Consider the following 17,149-nt stretch of genomic DNA (forward strand, 5'->3'; position numbering starts at 1 on the left):
CGACAGTAGTGATATTGCCTCGTTACAAGCATAAATCTTTCGCTGCTATATTTGATAGGTGAAATATCACACCTTCAACAAGTGAATAGGATTCATCTCTGTTCCTATTGTGAAGTACATACTTCGCTTTCCTATGATCTTGTACTGAATTTATCCTACCAAGAAAAAAAGAAATGGATGTGTTACCATATGAAGACTGAGAATACCGTGATCATTACATGTTTAATTAACGCTCTCTACCTTGCCTTAATACCCCTACTGCTAGACTAAAGCTGCTTTAAAGTATAATCAATAGCTCATAAGTTGAACACCTTTGTAAACAATATGCTGATTAATATAAGTAATGTGGAAGTTGATAGCTGGATTAAATACCAACGAAATGTCATCTCCTTCACTCTACGAAGATCACCGGTGCAGCTTGATTCAAGTCTAAAGGCTTGAAACTATTCAAATTTAAGGGATAACAAAATAAGATATGAAAACCAATTCCCTTCGTACAGAAAGTTACTTGCATTTTTAAACCAAAACGAACATTCATATATTACAGGAGCTTGTCAATGCAATGCAGCAAACGATAAGGCAAACAGCACCAAGCCAGAATACTAGGGCCAAAACAAACGTGTTCCAATAAAATTTCAAAGAAGAGGTTTCAATCTGTAAATGTAACATGGATGAGCCCTGGTGCTCCTGATTTGCGGTCAGCTATGACATCTTTCTTCCTTAGAATCAGTCTGCAGTCCAGCTCTGCTCCACAACTTCTCTAACTCTGCGGTTGTAATCCCTTTTATTCTCACTGAACATCCGAGCTGCTTCCGAATTTGCAGGTGAATTGGGGTTGGGATCACACAGCAATGACTGCAACAATAAGAGTGTCAGTCATTCGCAAACAAGAAACCCACGGTTTAATTTTAAAAGTTTTTGTAACTCTTATTTTTCAAATTTCTTTTATTTGTGGCTAAGTACAAGAGCGCCATAGTCTTACTCAAGCTCTTAATATTCCTCTAAACGTGTGTCCCCAGTAGGATACACCAAACGGCTTAGCTCAACTCTCTTGACTCACTTTTTGCGGATTATCATCTTGCCCTCTCACCAACTTTGCTCTCTGAAATGACCATCCTATACGTATAATCCAGCACCACTACCACCCTGTCTCCTCTCCATCTACCCAGCAAAGGATTGTCCAAATTAATGCAAATTTCAAGCAAGATCCTTATGAGCAAATAGAGGTCTACCAACAACACTTTCCCTGCTGCAGTACAGCAGACTTAAAATGCTTAAAACTAAGGAGTGCAAAACCTTAAGTGTGTACTCCTCACTTAAGGTTAGGAAGCAATATTTGTTTGACACAGAGCTTCCATCAAGAATCTGGCAAAGTAGGAGGACAATATGCCTAGAGTCTTAAGCGTATGTGTATCATCCACGTAATAACAATTTCTACATCTGCTTGGGGATCTATGCCTTGAACTGCGACTCCAAGTAATCTCAGAGAGACATATGCACACACAAATACATTAAGATAGGGGTCTAATACCATTTTTAGTCGGCCAAGATAAACCTTTATCCTTGTCAACATCCAAATACACACAAGAAGTTGGTCACCTCATTAATGGATGTACTTTTCATACAATATATTCAAGCACCAACATCGTACACGATTCTAAGTTTTTTCTCTTCTTGTTTTGGGTGGGTGTTGGGTAGCGAGAGGAATTCATGTAAAGTTAAACACCAGTAGTTATGGATTGAGTAAACATCTTCATGTAGAATATTACTTGCACCTGATAATAAGTTGTACGAAATTTACTTGTGATCATAGTAGTGAATGACACAAAATACGAGCATAATATCGAGTTAAGGTTAAAGAAACATACAGTTTCGCTCCATGATCCAACAGCTGTGGCAATCGACAATTAAGCATGAAGTACACAATCTCTAATTACCATGTACAATCAATACCGGGAGAACTAATAGAGCTGAGTTATCGCACCCCCTTAACTACGTATTAAAGAAAGCAAAATATGCTTAGGGTTTTTCTTACAACAACTAAGGAAGGGAAGTTGGTCTGTATTTATAGAGAAGCTTCAAGCCTATAATTAATTGGGTCTCACTTATCTACACACACAACTCAATTAGATGATTAGGCTTTATATATTTTGTTTATGACTTGGGTCAAACCACTACCCTTTTCTGTCAATAACCAATCAACGTACAGTCCAATTCCAACATTCTCCACTTGGACATCGTTATTGAAAGTAAGAACAATATTTGGAAAAATTTAGATTTATGAAAAATCATTTAGAAAAGAAACAAGAGTATTTTGACCACATTACTAATATAGTCAGGGATAGAATGGCTCTAATAATTCAAGTTCCAATTGAAAACACTAAAAGTGAACCATAGAAGACACTATTTCAAGGTATGGATACTATATATGATCACAAACAGTGCAATTTCCATCAACATGAATGGATCAAGCATGTTTACTAAGTATGTTATCCTTTCTAATCAAGACAAATATAACAGCTCCTAGAAAGTTTTTATTCTCCAAGTGACAGAGAAAACATATCAGCTCTAAGAGATTTCTCTTATGCCTAGATAATCAAGGTAACAAGCCACAAAACCCATCATTACCATGAGTTTAACAATAGTTAATCAGAGACAATAATGAAGCATTACTCTCGGTATATACAAGGCAAGCATCAATTAACACAAGATTGAATATAATATGCATTAAACAACAACAATGCAAGTCATATTCCAATGACACTTCTCGAACAGGCAATTCAAGATTTAAACTTAATGGGTTCAACTTTTAAGGTTCTTAGCATTGAACTCATTGTACTTCTAAAAATCATGGGTTCAGAATTTAATATTCGTTAAAAAATTTAGTAGTTTTTCATATTAATCTATGCTCCGTATAACAAATATTTGGTTCAATGGCAGCCGTAGATTACTACTCCATCTGCCACTACTTTCCACTAACCAAAGACATCAAAAGACTCATATTCTTAAGCATGTTATTTAAAAACTATTATTCCCTCCGTTCCATTTGTACGCGAATGTGGTTGATTGGGCACGGAATTTTTGAAATTATCTACTCCCTCCGTTCCACTTTATGTGAACCTGTTTGATTGAGCACGAAGTTTAAAAGAAAATGAAAACTTTTGGAATTTGTGATCCTAAACAAGTTAAAAATGGGTCCAGAGTATTTGTGTAGTTATAAAAGCTTCTCATTAAAGGCAACATTGGAAGTTTAAACTAAATTGTTTCCAAATTTAGAAAGGGGTCATTCTTTTTGGAACGGACCAAAAAGAAAATAGGTTCACATAAACTGGAATAGAGGGGGTATAAAACTTTTGACATGTGAGCCAAATATATGCAAAGTAGCAAAAGTATTTTTTTAGACAAGTGGTGGTGAGAGTTCCATATGCCTTTTCATTTTCTCTTTCTTGAAGAAATGAACAATTTATATCAAATGAGCCCCAATAAGTCATGTCATCAAGGGAAAAATGGGAATGCTACTCTTCAATGTCTCCTTTGGTTTTAAATGCCTATTTATTAAAAAAATGCCTATTTATAATCACTAAGTTAAATTTAAAAGATAAATCAACAAACTCTCATACCTTCCATCTCTTCATGTCATTTGTCAACTCATAGAGAGACTCGTAAACTCCAAAGTAGACTATGAACAAGACTCTGATTCTATCTCCTCAATGCAAACTATTATTATTATTATTATTTTATTTTTTATTTATTATAAACTCGGTACCAAGCTGGTACTAAAAGGAAGAAAAGAAAAAGAAATCCTCAACGCCAGTTATCAATACATGGAGAGCCTAAACTCCATATTGATAACACATGGAGTGGAAAAAGTACTTGACAATGTGATAATGGGTATTTGGACTAGTTATTTTGTCTGATTGAGCCTTTGGACCGTGACCCACTACAAACGAATTTTGGCATTGGATAGAAGAAAAAGTTAGGTTTTTTTTCCTTATTGAGTCACCAACCCCTAGTAGAAATAATTGGACATTGGCCTGATAGATTATATATAGAGATAGAGAGACATTCACACATTGGCTTCTGTTACAAGTGTTTTTCTATGATCAAAATTTTCCAGAAACTATTAATCATTCATCCATGATTAATCTTAAAACTTCTTTTATTTCATTATGGGGGACAATAGGATTTATTTTGCAGCAGGTTTTAAATCTTATGATATTACACGACTCAAGCCAAGGGCAGAAACATGGTTCGAATGGGTAAAGGAGCCATAATCTGATGCGTAGAACAACTTTCAGCTAGAAAACAATGGAGTGGCTATGCTTTGTTCTTCAGGAGGCTTCAAGAGATGCTGGCACACATGTAAGGAAATGGAAATTAAAGGAGCAATACTCGATCTTTTTCAGTTCCAGGAAGAACAACAAGTTTGGAAGATTTATTAGCATCGTATCAATTCAAGGTGACAAAAGATCAGTAACTATTATTCCTGAAGTAACATTTAATGCGGGATGGAATGATATTGCATTAAAGAATAGGAGATTCATCAATGCAGACAGAGGACCATTTATTACAAGTGGCCCCCGAAAGGTAGATTCCAAAATTTCTTATACAAAGTCTGTTAAAACCAGTAAATGGCAGACGAAGGAGTCTAATGAAGCACACATTACAAAAGGCCCCAACAATAGAATTTTGATTTCTGGTGGTGCTGTAAATGCTGATGAAGGTCTGCTAGGTAGATGTGTTGTTGGTAGCTTCGAGGAAGGCTTGGTATAGAAACCAACTCTTGCTGATATCCGGAGGTGGTCGGTGAGCTCCTGGAAAAGTCTTTGGAATTGATGTATATGAGATGGGTGGATCAAGGTTCTTGTTCCAGTTCCCTAACAAACACATGACAGAACACATTCTTCAAGGGGAATGGAGGTGGAAACGGGAAAATTTCTCTGGAATGGTGGTCTCCAACCTCCGGGTGCTGCTCCTCCCTGCAAACAAGAGGTTCAACATGGATCAAAGCCATGGGTCTTCCACTGCACTTTTGGACTGAGAAAATTTTCAAAGCTATCGGAGACCACTGTGGAGGTTGGCTGGAAACAGAGGAAGAAACATCTCTGAAAAATCATCTTAAATGGGCAAGAAACAAAATCAAAGGTGATGGTACTAGTGCTCCGAAGGAGATAAAAATAGCAGATAAAGGCTTACCATTCCTATTTGGTGTGAATCTCCGACCAGGGTGGCTGTAGAAAAAGAAGAAAGGAGGGTGGCTTTTAACCAACGGGCAATACAGCCCTACTCTGCTGAAAAAAACAACTGTAATATAGGAAGGGATGGGCATGTGGGTACATCAAAAACAGTCTATGATAATAGGGCCACAGATCTGATGGTTTCGGGGCTCGCACCGGCCCAGCATATCACAGGGAATAAAAAAGAAAAGGAACAGGGGAACTTATTGGGCTCATTTTTATTTAATGAGGCCCAATTAGCATCATCTGTCCAAAATATTGTAACCACCCTCAGATAAACCAGATAAAGTGCAAGGAAACTCTACGGGCTCATTTTTATTTAACGAGGCCCAATTGCTATCATCAGTCCAAAACATTATGTCCTCCTCAAATACTTTGGACCCACTATTTGTGGAAATTGAGGTAAATACTTTTGGTCCTTCACAAGCTCTACAATAGATGTGAACAAAGGAGGAATATCTCCTTCCCAATTTCAAGCTACAAAGCAGATTGCAATCCACGAAGACGCTGATGACTATGAAGATGCCATGACCAACATTGACGGTGAGGGTTCACAATTTGACACTGGGGAGATAGAGGTGACATGCAGATAATTGATCCCATGGAGACTGAACTTTGGTCAGTTGAGGAAGCACAAACTCTGGAAATTCAAGAGCAAGAAGAGGAGATAGATCCGAGATGGATGCATCTTTATGGGTCCATCAAAATGTAATGAAACTAAGCAAGCAATTTGGAATTGACTTCCAAGGATGTGAAAAGGACGCTCTGGCACTTTTCATGAAAATCGAAAGATGCAGGCAATTTAAAAGACAAGAAGAGAACACCATTCCCATGGAAACACCCAAGAGAAAAGGCACTAATGAATTGAAAGGTCTGGTCATTGATATGAAATATAAAAGCACTGGTGCTAGGAATAGGGGGAAAGAAACTCCAATTGTGGATCAATGAATATCAAGATTATATCTTGGAATGTGAGGGGATTGAATCGTAGAGCTAAGAGGGGGGTGGTTGGCAGCTTGATCACTGAATGGAAAGCTGATGTTTATTGTTTTCAGGAAACAAAACTAGAGGGAGATGTAGAGGAGTTGGTTAAACAATTATGGGGTAACAGGGGAGTAAAGTATGAGCAATTGGAGGCCAGTGGTACTAGAGGAGGTATTATAATGCTGTGGGACAGTAAAGTTTGTAAGGGGGAGGTGATAGCTACCGGGTCTTACTCTTTGACATGTAGGTTTGAGTCATTAACCCAAGATTTCAACTGGCACATGATAGGAGTTTATGCTCCCAATTGTGTTAACGAAAGACAACAAGTGTGGTGGGAGATTGGGGCTGCTAGGGGTCTATTTATTGGACCTTGGGTGGTTGCTGGGGATTTCAATATAATCAGATTTCCTTCTGAAAAAAGGAATTGAACTAGAATTACTAGAGCAATGACAGAATTTTCAGATTTCATTGAAGACATGGAATTGGTTGATCTTCAGTTGGAAGGGGGAAATTACACATGGGCTGGTGGGAGCAGACAGGAGACATCTAGAATTGACAGATTCCTCATATCAGTGGAATGGAATGATTGCTTCAGATTCATCAAGCAGGAAATTCTCCCCAGAGTGTGTTCAGATCATACCCCTTTAATTTTACAATGTGGTAAGTGGGAGCAAACAAAATCCTACTTCAAGTTTGAGAATTGGTGGCTGGAAACTGAAGGGTTCAATTAGAGTTCAAAACTGGTGGACATCATTTGAAATAGAAGGAAGACCAGATTATATTCTTGCTCGTAAACTCAAAGCTCTCAAAGGAAAACTAAAAGAGTGGAGTAATAGTAATTTTGGTAATCTAAAGAGGGAGAAAAAAATCATATTCTTAATCAAATCACTGAACTGGATATTATTCAGCAACAAAGGAACCTTAATCAAGAGGAGAAGGCCAGGAAAGCAAGGCACTTCATGGAATTTGAAAAATATGCCAGAAGGGAAGAAATTGCTTGAAGACAAAGATCTAGAGCATTTTGGCTCAAACAGGGAGATAAGAATACCAAGTTCTTTCAAAGAGTTGCAAATGCACACAAGAGAAGCAATAACATTGATAAGCTGGTAGTGGAAGGGGAGACCATTGAGGAACCAGAAGCCATTAAAAAAGAGATAGTTGACTTTTATCTGAAATTGTACTCTGAAACTGAGGTCTGGAGACCTACCTGCAGTATGACTAATTGCCCCACTATCTCTGTAGAAGAACAACAAGCGATGCAAAGCCCTTTTGAGGAGGAAGAGGTCCTACAATGCCTGAAATTATGTGCAGCAGACAAAGCCTCAGGGCCAGATGGATACACTATGGGTTTTTTCATCAAATGCTGGGAGGTGATCAAGTCAGACATTATGGCAACTGTTCAAAATTTTCATTCGCATGAAATTTTTGAGAGAAGTTTTAATGCCACATACGTGACTCTGATTCCTAAAAGACTGGAGCAAAGGAGCTAAGAGACTTCAGGCCTATTAGCTTAATAGGAAGCATATACAAGTTGATCTCTAAACTTCTCACGGAAAGGCTCAAGAAAGTGATGGACAAACTAGTTGATTCACACCAGATGGCTTTCATAAAAGGGAGACAAATTATGGATGTTGTATTGATTGCTAATGAATGCATACATTCCAGGATTAAGGAAAAAGATCCAGGAATGATGTGCAAGCTAGACATCGAGAAAGCATATGACCATGTCAATTGGGATTTCCTCCTAGGAATTCTGCATAAGATGGGTTTTGGAAGAAAGTGGATCAGTTGGATGAAATTTTGAATAAGTACTGTTAGATTCTCTATTTTAATCAATGGATCCCCAAAAGGTTTCTTCCCCTCACAAAGGGGGTCTGAGACAAGGTGACCCCAGTCACCTTTTCTCTTCATAATAGCAATGGAAGGGCTGAACCACATGTTGAAAACTGCACATAACAATGGGTGGATTAAGGGCTTCAATATTGCAAGTAGTCAAGTTGAGAGGTTGGAAATTACTCACCTTCAATATGCGGATGATACTCTAATTATGTGTGGTGCAGAGGAAACAACAACAACAACAACAACAACAACAACAACAACGACCCAGTATAATCCCACAAGTGGGGTCTGGGGAGGGTAATATGTACGCAGACCTTACCCCTACCCCAAAGGGTAGAGAGGAAAGTCAAGTAAAATACATTAGGATCATCCTTATCCTCTTTGAAGCTGTTTTTGGATTTCATATTAATTGGAGGAAAAGTCAAATTTATCCAGTTAATGAGGTGCCTAACATACAAATCCTGACAAACATTTTGGGAGGGGAAGTTGGTTCTTTTCCTACTATCTATTTGGGGATGCCTTTGGGAGCAAAAAGCAAATCCAAAGATATATGGAATGGAATTCTGGAAAGATATGAGAAAAAGTTAGCCAGATGGAAGCACAATACATTTCTTTGGGAGGTAGACTAGTTCTTATTAACTCTGTATCAGACGCTCTTCCAACCTACATGATCCTATTCCCTTTACCTGCAAGTGTAGAAAGGAGAATGGAAGTCATGAGAAGGAATTTCCTATGGCATGGAAATAAAGAGAAGAAAGGATTTCACTTAGTTAAATGGAAAAAGTTGACCATTAGTAAACAAGAAAGGGGTTTGGGAATCAAAAATCTGAGAAGGCAAAACAAATGTCTATTAATGAAGTGGTTGTGGAGGTTTACAAGGGAAGAGCAAACACTATGGGGAAGGGTGATAAAAGCGAAGTATGGAAAAGAAGGCTTCTGGATGACTAGGGAGGTGAAGAATCCTTTTGGAACCAGTTTATGGAGATCAATTAGGAACCTGTGGCCAAGTCTTTCATCCAAACTGAATTTTAATGTGAGGGATGGAAGGAAAATATCGTTCTGGGAGCATAACTGGCTGGGAATAGGAAGTTTGAAGGTTTTATTCCCTGACATTTTTACATTGAATCAGCAACAAAGAGCTACAGTGAAGGATGTATGGGGGATTCAACGATGGAACTTAACATTCAGAAGACTACTTCAAGATTGGGAACTGCCTAGAATTGCAGAATTCTATAACACCTTGGATCAAGGCAGAGGATTGCAAAAGGGGGAAGACACTCTTTCATGGAAGAAGCACAGCAGTGGAAGTTATACAGTAAGTTCAGCCTACAAAGATTTGAATCAGGTGCCTCAAAACAGTTCATGGCCTTCGAAACACATATGGAAAGTTAAAATACCATACAAAGTGGCATGCTTTACTTGGTTGGCGGCTAATGAAGCAGTACTTACTCAGGAAAATCTTAGGAAAAGAGGATTGCCAATTTGTTCTAGATGCTATTTATGTGGACAAAATGCAGAGACAATTGGCCATCTGTTTCTACATTGTAGAGTGACCAGACAGTTGTGGGAATTGTTCATCAACCTAAGGGGTATTAGGTGGACAATGCCAGGAAGAACCTTTGAACTTCTGGAAAGTTGGAATACAGGGGGAAATTCCTCTAACAAAGACAGATGGAAATTTGTCCCAGCAGCTATTTGGTGGACAGTATGGAAGGAGAGGAATGCAAGGTGCTTTGAAGATACAAGCAGATTTACACAGAAGATTAAGATGAATTGTACTCTTCTTTTTAGTTATTGGTGTAAATTAGAATATATTGATGACCATGATTCAATCATAGAAGTCTTAGGCTCCTTGTGAGAAGAACAAGGATGTTACGCTTTTGGTTTTTGCCTAAGTTCTACATGATGTACATTTTGGCTCCCAGCAGAATTTTTGTGCTGATGATTTAATTAGTAATAGATATGTTATCTTTTCAAAAAAAAATTCCCAGAAACTTTCTTTGACTAGACTGTGTTGTAGACATTTCTAGACAATCTAGAACTATAAAACCTGCAGTTCTAGGTAAATATGCTTGAGAAACAATCTATGTGAGTTTTTTAACAATTGCTTCATCATCATATATAAACAACAAGTCAAAGGGAAAATGAGCAATATGGAATGTAAATGTAGCTATGTAGCTCAAAAGAATAACAAAGGGAAATCAAGCTGTCACAAGGATGATGTCTCTGACTCTATAGGAATCAAGATGTCACAAGGATGATGTATCTGACTCTATAAAATCAAGCTACTACTTGCAATACATAATTCTCATAACATAGTGATGGTTTCAACCATCGGCTTTAACAGTAAAGCTCAGGACAAAACAAATGTATCCTTATGCAACAAGACTTCTTGTTAGTTTTTTCTAGACATGGCTAACTGAAAGAATGTGACATCTAAAAATCAATTACAGCCCTATACCTGAATGGATGTAAGTATAGCTGCAACATCATATATTGGACTCCATTGATTTTGAAGAATATCCAAACATATACTTCCATCTGCATAAACTGGAAAAAAACAAAAGGTAAATCCCAGACTTAAAATTGACTTTCCCTATTCTTTGATTTAACAAATAAAAATTAAATCTTCCACTCCAACTTACTGTTAGGATGAAACATACGAGAAACAAACCGCACTGTTGGTGGCTTATTGGGGTAATCCTCAGAGAATTGAAGTGTCAGCTTGAACGTACCTGATGTTCTCAAATGGTACAGTTACAATCAAACTAGCTAATTCATGTTAAAACAAAGAGAATTTTGAAAAATAAATACAATTCATATTATGTCGGAAAGATGGGAAAGTAACAAAAGCTACCGGAAAGCATAGAGTAATACACAGACAAAACAAAAGCAAATGGAAAAGGCATGAGTGGGAATGCTTGGAGTCTTGGACTGGGAGATCAAAGAAAGGATTCAAGCATTTACAACACTAGAATACGTATCACCTCCTTTTGACGATTGATACCATTTCATCAGAACTTTTTCTTTCCGTAGTTGTGGCCGGGGAAGGGACAGATTAAGAAAAGGGAACGGCTGAGATGATTCAAAAAGCATTGAATTGTATAGACAACTAAGCATTAAACAGTGGACGTGCGCCAACTACTAGGCTTTAACATTCTTCTGCCATTCTGCACTAACAACCGAATGCAAGGATAACTCACCACCATCCCAAGGAGTGTCATCAGGACTGCAGGTTACACCAAAACGAAAAGAAACCAGAAAGTAGATTATTCAAACCATACGAAAACAACTTCCCCAAACCGACATCAAACACATCTTTGACACATTTTAAGTATATGACTCACCCAAATATCACGGCATTCCAAAGCATAATGTTGTTGTCTTGAGGTGCACCACTAATACCAGCAGGAGGGTCCTGCTGCAACCTCTTGAAATCTCTCATCAACCTCTTTCTAGCCGGAGTCGACATTGTAACCACCTGCAAATTCACAAGGTAAAATTAACAAAGCAAACAAAGAAGAAAGAGGAGTATCATTTAGGTAAGATGCCAACCAAAGAGAACTACTATTGAGCTTTCTCTATTTTGTTAAAGTGTGTGACCATCTCATCTAAAAGCTTAAGCTAATGAAGAGAGCACATTTTATTACTTAGTTATGCCTCAAAACACGCCCTCTCACGTGCGGGCCTACTTATTTTTCATAGGCCGAAATTTTTGATGGTGTGGCCGTAGGATTCGAACCCAAGCTCGATACCGTGTCAAAATGTGCAACCATCTCATCCAAAAACTTAAGCCGTTAGAGAGATCACACTTTAGAGATCACACTTTTATTCACTTAATTATGACTTCAACATGTTTTCCCTTTTTTCTTAAGTTAAAACATTCATTATTAAACACCACTGTAGGGGTCAAAAGTATGTAAAGGCTATTTATATGACTTAACACGAATTCATCCACAAGTATCTATCGAATTCTCAGTTTGCTTAACTCATTGATCCAATTCTACTCAGCTTAATTATAGTTAAAGAGCTCAAATTCCAGCAAAATAAATTACAACAACCAATTGTGGCGCACAAGAATTAGGGCTAGGTAAAATTCCACTTATACAACAGTATTTACTGAGAAATCTATGGACATACCAATACGGAGGAAACAAGGCGGTGAGCTAGGGTTTTGGTTTGATTCTGCCTTGAACTCCTGCTTTGTGTTGTCGGAGGTGCCCCTGGAGTTCGCAAAGCGAAGAGGAGAGAGAGAAGAGAAAGAGAGAGGGGAATATTATTGAGAAGATGTAGGTGCGCGGTGAGCCTTGTGTCGGGCCCACTTTACCCGGTCAGCGGGTCCCACTAGGGAATCACACTATAGTGCAAGAATTCATGACTCATCCCCACTTGGCTTTGCATGATAAACACAGTATCCTCCTTCAGATATTTCAGTTTAGTTCCAATTTTTAGGCCACAAAATGATCCTTCAATCATAGTTACAAATTTGGAATATTACACTCCGCAAATGGTTATTACCAAAACTAAGTTTTTAGGTTGCGACTTATTTTTTAAGTTAAGAATTCTATTGAATTTTTTGTAAATTCTTGGTGTTTGAGCTGAGAGAGTGGTGTTAGTATGTACGTAGTAAATATATATGTTATTATATATTTGTGTACCTTAAAAATGGTAATTACAATTAAATTTGATTTTATGATTCTAAAAATACGTGATCTATTTTTATGCTAGTTGTTAGACAGTAGATGCTAAGTGTACGACTAGAAAATAAGAGAAAAACTCGAAAGCGGTATGTTCGAGCAAACCGAGTGGCTGAGAATCGGGGCCTCGAGCCAGATTATACGGGACATCGAAGTCGAGCTAGGTACTGAGCTGTGGATAGCCGATGAAGGACTAACAGTGTTGAGAGCTTTGATGAAGGTTCTTTATGACCAATAATGAGCAATAAATGAAGAACAATCAATAGAACACAATAAATGTAAGCAATAAATGTAAATAATAGCATTAAGAGAGAATGTGTTAGAGAGCAAAGAATGTTCTTGTATTGAATGTTGTAAGTGATATTCTCTCTTCTTACAAAATGATAAGGGTCCCCTTTATATATGAGGGGGAATCTCGTTATAGTACAGACACATTTATTACAAGGATTTGAGGATGGTACAACCATTTAATGCCACGGCACGGGCTTGAACTAGCCTAATAGACTTGGTCAGCTTCAGTCACGTACCTTGGGAACTTCCCGTTAGTCCATCATAGCCGCTGATTTGCACTTTCTCGAGGTCAATCATTGAGAACCCTCGGGGTCGAACCCCGAGCTGAACTTCGAGCCTTCTGGGAGCGGTCTTTACGAGGTGCCTCAACGATCATAAAATCGGACCTTCTGATTTTACTGTATACAGATAGTCCCCGCGTTTCTTAGATTAAAATGATAAGAAACGATTATGACGCCCGATCCTCGAGCCTCTCGTGATGACATCATGCTTATGACGTAAGCTTTTGTGATAACTGAGACGTCCCATCGGTACATCTTTCCAGAAGCATTCAATTGTAGCGCCGGTTTATTTTCTCAAAGCGATAATATCTCCCCCGACCCATCTCCCAAAAAGCAGTGATTGCGCATGTCGATACGTTTCCCAAAGGCATTGATAACGTCGTCGGTTACGCTGCCACCTTTCTATAAATGGAAGCTTTCTTGAACCAAAACTTCATTCAATCATTCTTCAACAGCCTTTAACTCATTTCTTCTCTTCATCCTCATCCAACTCTATTTCCCATGTTTAAAGCCCGTGACCGTAAGGTCACACGGCAGTGTTCTCGCCAGTTATGTCACGGTTCTTTCTCAAAGCTTTCCCCTACTGAGTGGGATCGCACCGATTTGTTGTTGTTGTTGTTGGCCTGAAATAATGAGAGAGGGGCTTCAAACTATTCCCGTATTAGAGGATATGTGGACCATGAACTTCTGCTCACCTCTCTTAACTTCAACCTGGTGTGGCACTTCACTCCTTTCGCTTTCCACGGAGTGAGGTGGTGCCATATACTACCTTTTGCATCTCACACCGGTGTAATGTCTCAAGAAGTGGCTTCCCAATAGTAGTGATGGCGAGACCCATACTTGCCAAATTTTTCACCCAGCCACTTCTTCATCTTTTTCTGCTTCTTCATCTTTTTCTACTTCTTCATCTTTTTCTGCTTCTTCATCTTTTTCCGCTTCGGAGGAGGTTCTCGAAGACGTCGTTTGGAAGGTCGAGATGGGGTCCCCGAGGGAATGGTTCTCGCAGAAATTGCTCCCGAGGATGTACCTCCGAGAGTAGATTAGACTTTTAGCTATTATTTTTTGCTTCTTTGTTTCTGTGTAAGGACCCTTCGTGGGCTTTTTTAATCATGTGTAAGGACCATTCGTGAGCTTTTGTAATCATCGTTTATTAATACAAAAATGTTTCTTCAATTTGTCTCTGATTTGTGCTGGATTTCCCTTTATTTGCATTTGTGAAGAATCTAAACACGTGACTTTACCGATCGGTCCAAATACCGGGCCTAGCTGTAGGAATTTCCTCGGTTCTTGATTGGTTAATATGATTTTCCCTAAGACCATTTGCTGTTCCTCGGACCAAGTCCGGGTTGACTTGATACAAACTTAGGCCGCCGGAACTGGCGACTTCGAATTGAGTGAGAATGGGGCCTCGATTTTTCGAACAAAACTTAGCCCTTTTAAACCCCGTTAATAATCCTCGAGGGACGGAGTTTATTGACCACCTAAAAATAAAAATAGCCCTTATACTTTCACAGACAGTCCCCGAGTAAGAGTTTGCTCGAGCTCTAGCGGCCTTAAAAACTTGATTTGAACTTAGAGTGAAGATAGTCCTGAGGCGTTATAGATAGACCCTGGACGAGGATACGCTTGGACTCGGATGGCCCCTGGGCTAAAGTAACCGAGAGAGTGTTTAAATTGACCTGAAGGCGAAGATAGCCCTGAGTCTTTATCAATAACTCTTGAGTGAGAACTGGCTTGGGCTCAGGTAGCCCGAGTGCTAGAGAATCGGGTAAATGACCCGTACTTGTAATAGTAGAGACCCTCGAGATCGGGTACCATCTCGAGGCTAAAATGGGTGTCGACAGCTCCTTAAAGCTTATATTCACTTTGACAGAGCTCCTCGAGGTCGGGCACCACCTCGATGTTTTGATTGATATTGATGGCTCCTTAGAGCCTGTAGTTATGGTAGCAGAGATCATCGAGATTGGGCACGATCTCGAGGCTGGATCTATACGGGATCCTCTAACCTCTCGAACATTGTGCGACCACTTCACTTGTATGGCATGGCCATGAAGCGCCCGAGATGGTCCCGTCGTTATACTTTTTCGAAAGTGATAATGACTTAGACGGAATTAATTGGTCTTTAGAGTAGGCGGACAGTCGCCGCTTGCTCTATATATGAGTTTGTTTCCTCCCTTTTTGAAGATTCCACTATTTTGAGTTCTTATCCCTTTTCATTGAGTTCTTCTTCCTTGCACCGACCTTTCCTCCATTTTAATTCAATGTTTTTGTTTGAGTTTTCATTTTCCTTTTCTTGTTTTATCATAGCCATGGCTGCTATGCCCAAATCCATTTACCAAGAAGAGGAGGATTCTACCTCTTCTTCCCGCTCAATCGGTGGTACACCGCCGGCATCTGGCGAGCCAATCTCAAGACGCTTTGTCTCGAGGAGGGACCTTTCATTAGAGAGGCCTCCCAATGTCGAGGGCCATTAGGATCATGCATCAAGGTTCACTTTATCAATAGGAGAGGAACACCTCAAGGCAGTAAGGAGAGACTGTGGGTGGGGAGAAAAGGTGGTACTATAGGTACCCTCCCTAGAAGAGAACATCATAGCTCATACAGAGGGTTTTTTACTAGTATACACATACCCTTTCACGTTGGGTCCTCTCGATAGAGTCGTGCTTGACTTCTATCGAAGATATCGGGCTACCCTAGCACAGGTTCACACGCCGTTCTAGAGGACAATGCTGATGATGAGGTTCTTTGTGGAAGAAGCCGGGCTCGAGTTCACCCTTAGCCATCTTGTCAGATTGTACCGACCCTTTTATTGCTGAGGCCTGATAGCTTTGTGATGCCGATCCACCAGGCCCTTCGTTATCGGTGATGAAGAAGACGGGGACCGAGGATGGATGAATCGATTCGTCCGAGTAAGGTCTGTCGATGTTATCCCCGTGGGGTTCCTGCCATTTCCTGAGAAATGGAGTGTCACATGTAAGTGGTACACTTGTGTTTTTATCGTTTTTGCTCATGGTGGAGACGGATTCTGTAAAGACACTTTCTTTTTCTTTTTGCAGCAACCCCGTGGATGCCATACGAGGTCCCCGACCTAACAGATTAGGCTTGGAAGCTGGCATCCTGCTCTACCTATGACGAGTGTAAGTGGCAAGATCTATCGAAGGGTAGATTGGAGGCAAAACACCACGGTACGTGCTGTGTGGTTTGCTTTCTTTAGAGGGTACTCTGTGTGTACTAACTCTATCATCACATGCATTGGAGAATTTCCTGAGGTGAGATCGTGCTCCCTCAGAAAGGATGAGGGGTCGTCGGCTTCAGGACTGAGAAATAATAACAAACGGAAGGAAATCTTGCATGGCGAAGGTGCTCATAGCGAGACAAGTCCTACTCGGAGGCCCAGAGAAGATGTCTCGGTTGAGCCTGCAACACACGAGGCTTCCGACCTTGGAAAAATAGTTCCTCCTTTGCCGTCGTTTTCTTTTCTCGTTGAAGGTACTTCGACGGACAAGGATTCTCTGCCGTCGTCTTCTCTTCCCATCGAAGGTACTTCGAGGTGTGTTCGAGGCCAAGGGCCACCTGACTCAAGCGAGGTCTCGAATGATCACGTTCTTATTGGGAGTAGTTCTGCTGGGGCTGATGAGATTAGGCCGGTAGGTATGCGTTCGACTTTTGAGGAGGCTCAATGGTTGTGTTCCGCGGTGAGTTTTGGCTGATTGTATCAGTTTTTCAGTTTTGTACTTCCGTTTTCTTATTGAGCTCCTTTTTTCATAGGCCTTTGGCAAGCTCAAGTTCGAGCTGCTCCATCGTGAAGCCAAGTTGAGGA

At 39.7% G+C, this 17,149-nt stretch overlaps 1 protein-coding gene across 2 annotated transcripts; it reads right to left on the reverse strand.

The window, feature by feature from the left end:
• Window positions 1–474: 474 nt before the first annotated feature.
• Window positions 475–12,459, reverse strand: LOC107807136 (ubiquitin-conjugating enzyme E2 2). Of its 2 annotated transcripts, none has more exons than XM_016631456.2 (6): window positions 12,201–12,459; window positions 11,408–11,541; window positions 11,264–11,289; window positions 10,724–10,795; window positions 10,522–10,610; window positions 475–855 (listed from the first exon to the last, which is right to left on the reverse strand). In XM_016631456.2, exons 2-6 carry the CDS (start codon window positions 11,530–11,532, stop codon window positions 727–729), a joined length of 441 nt encoding a protein of 146 aa, XP_016486942.1. In that variant the 5' UTR covers window positions 11,533–11,541; window positions 12,201–12,459; the 3' UTR covers window positions 475–726. The 2 variants fall into 2 exon arrangements, with proteins under 2 accessions (XP_016486942.1, XP_016486941.1); XM_016631455.2 differs by having other exon boundaries at window positions 10,706–10,795.
• Between the last annotated feature and the right edge of the window lie 4,690 nt (window positions 12,460–17,149).

Source organism: Nicotiana tabacum, chromosome 8 (assembly GCF_000715075.1).
Source record: "Nicotiana tabacum cultivar K326 chromosome 8, ASM71507v2, whole genome shotgun sequence".
NCBI classification, from domain to species: Eukaryota; Viridiplantae; Streptophyta; class Magnoliopsida; order Solanales; family Solanaceae; genus Nicotiana; species Nicotiana tabacum.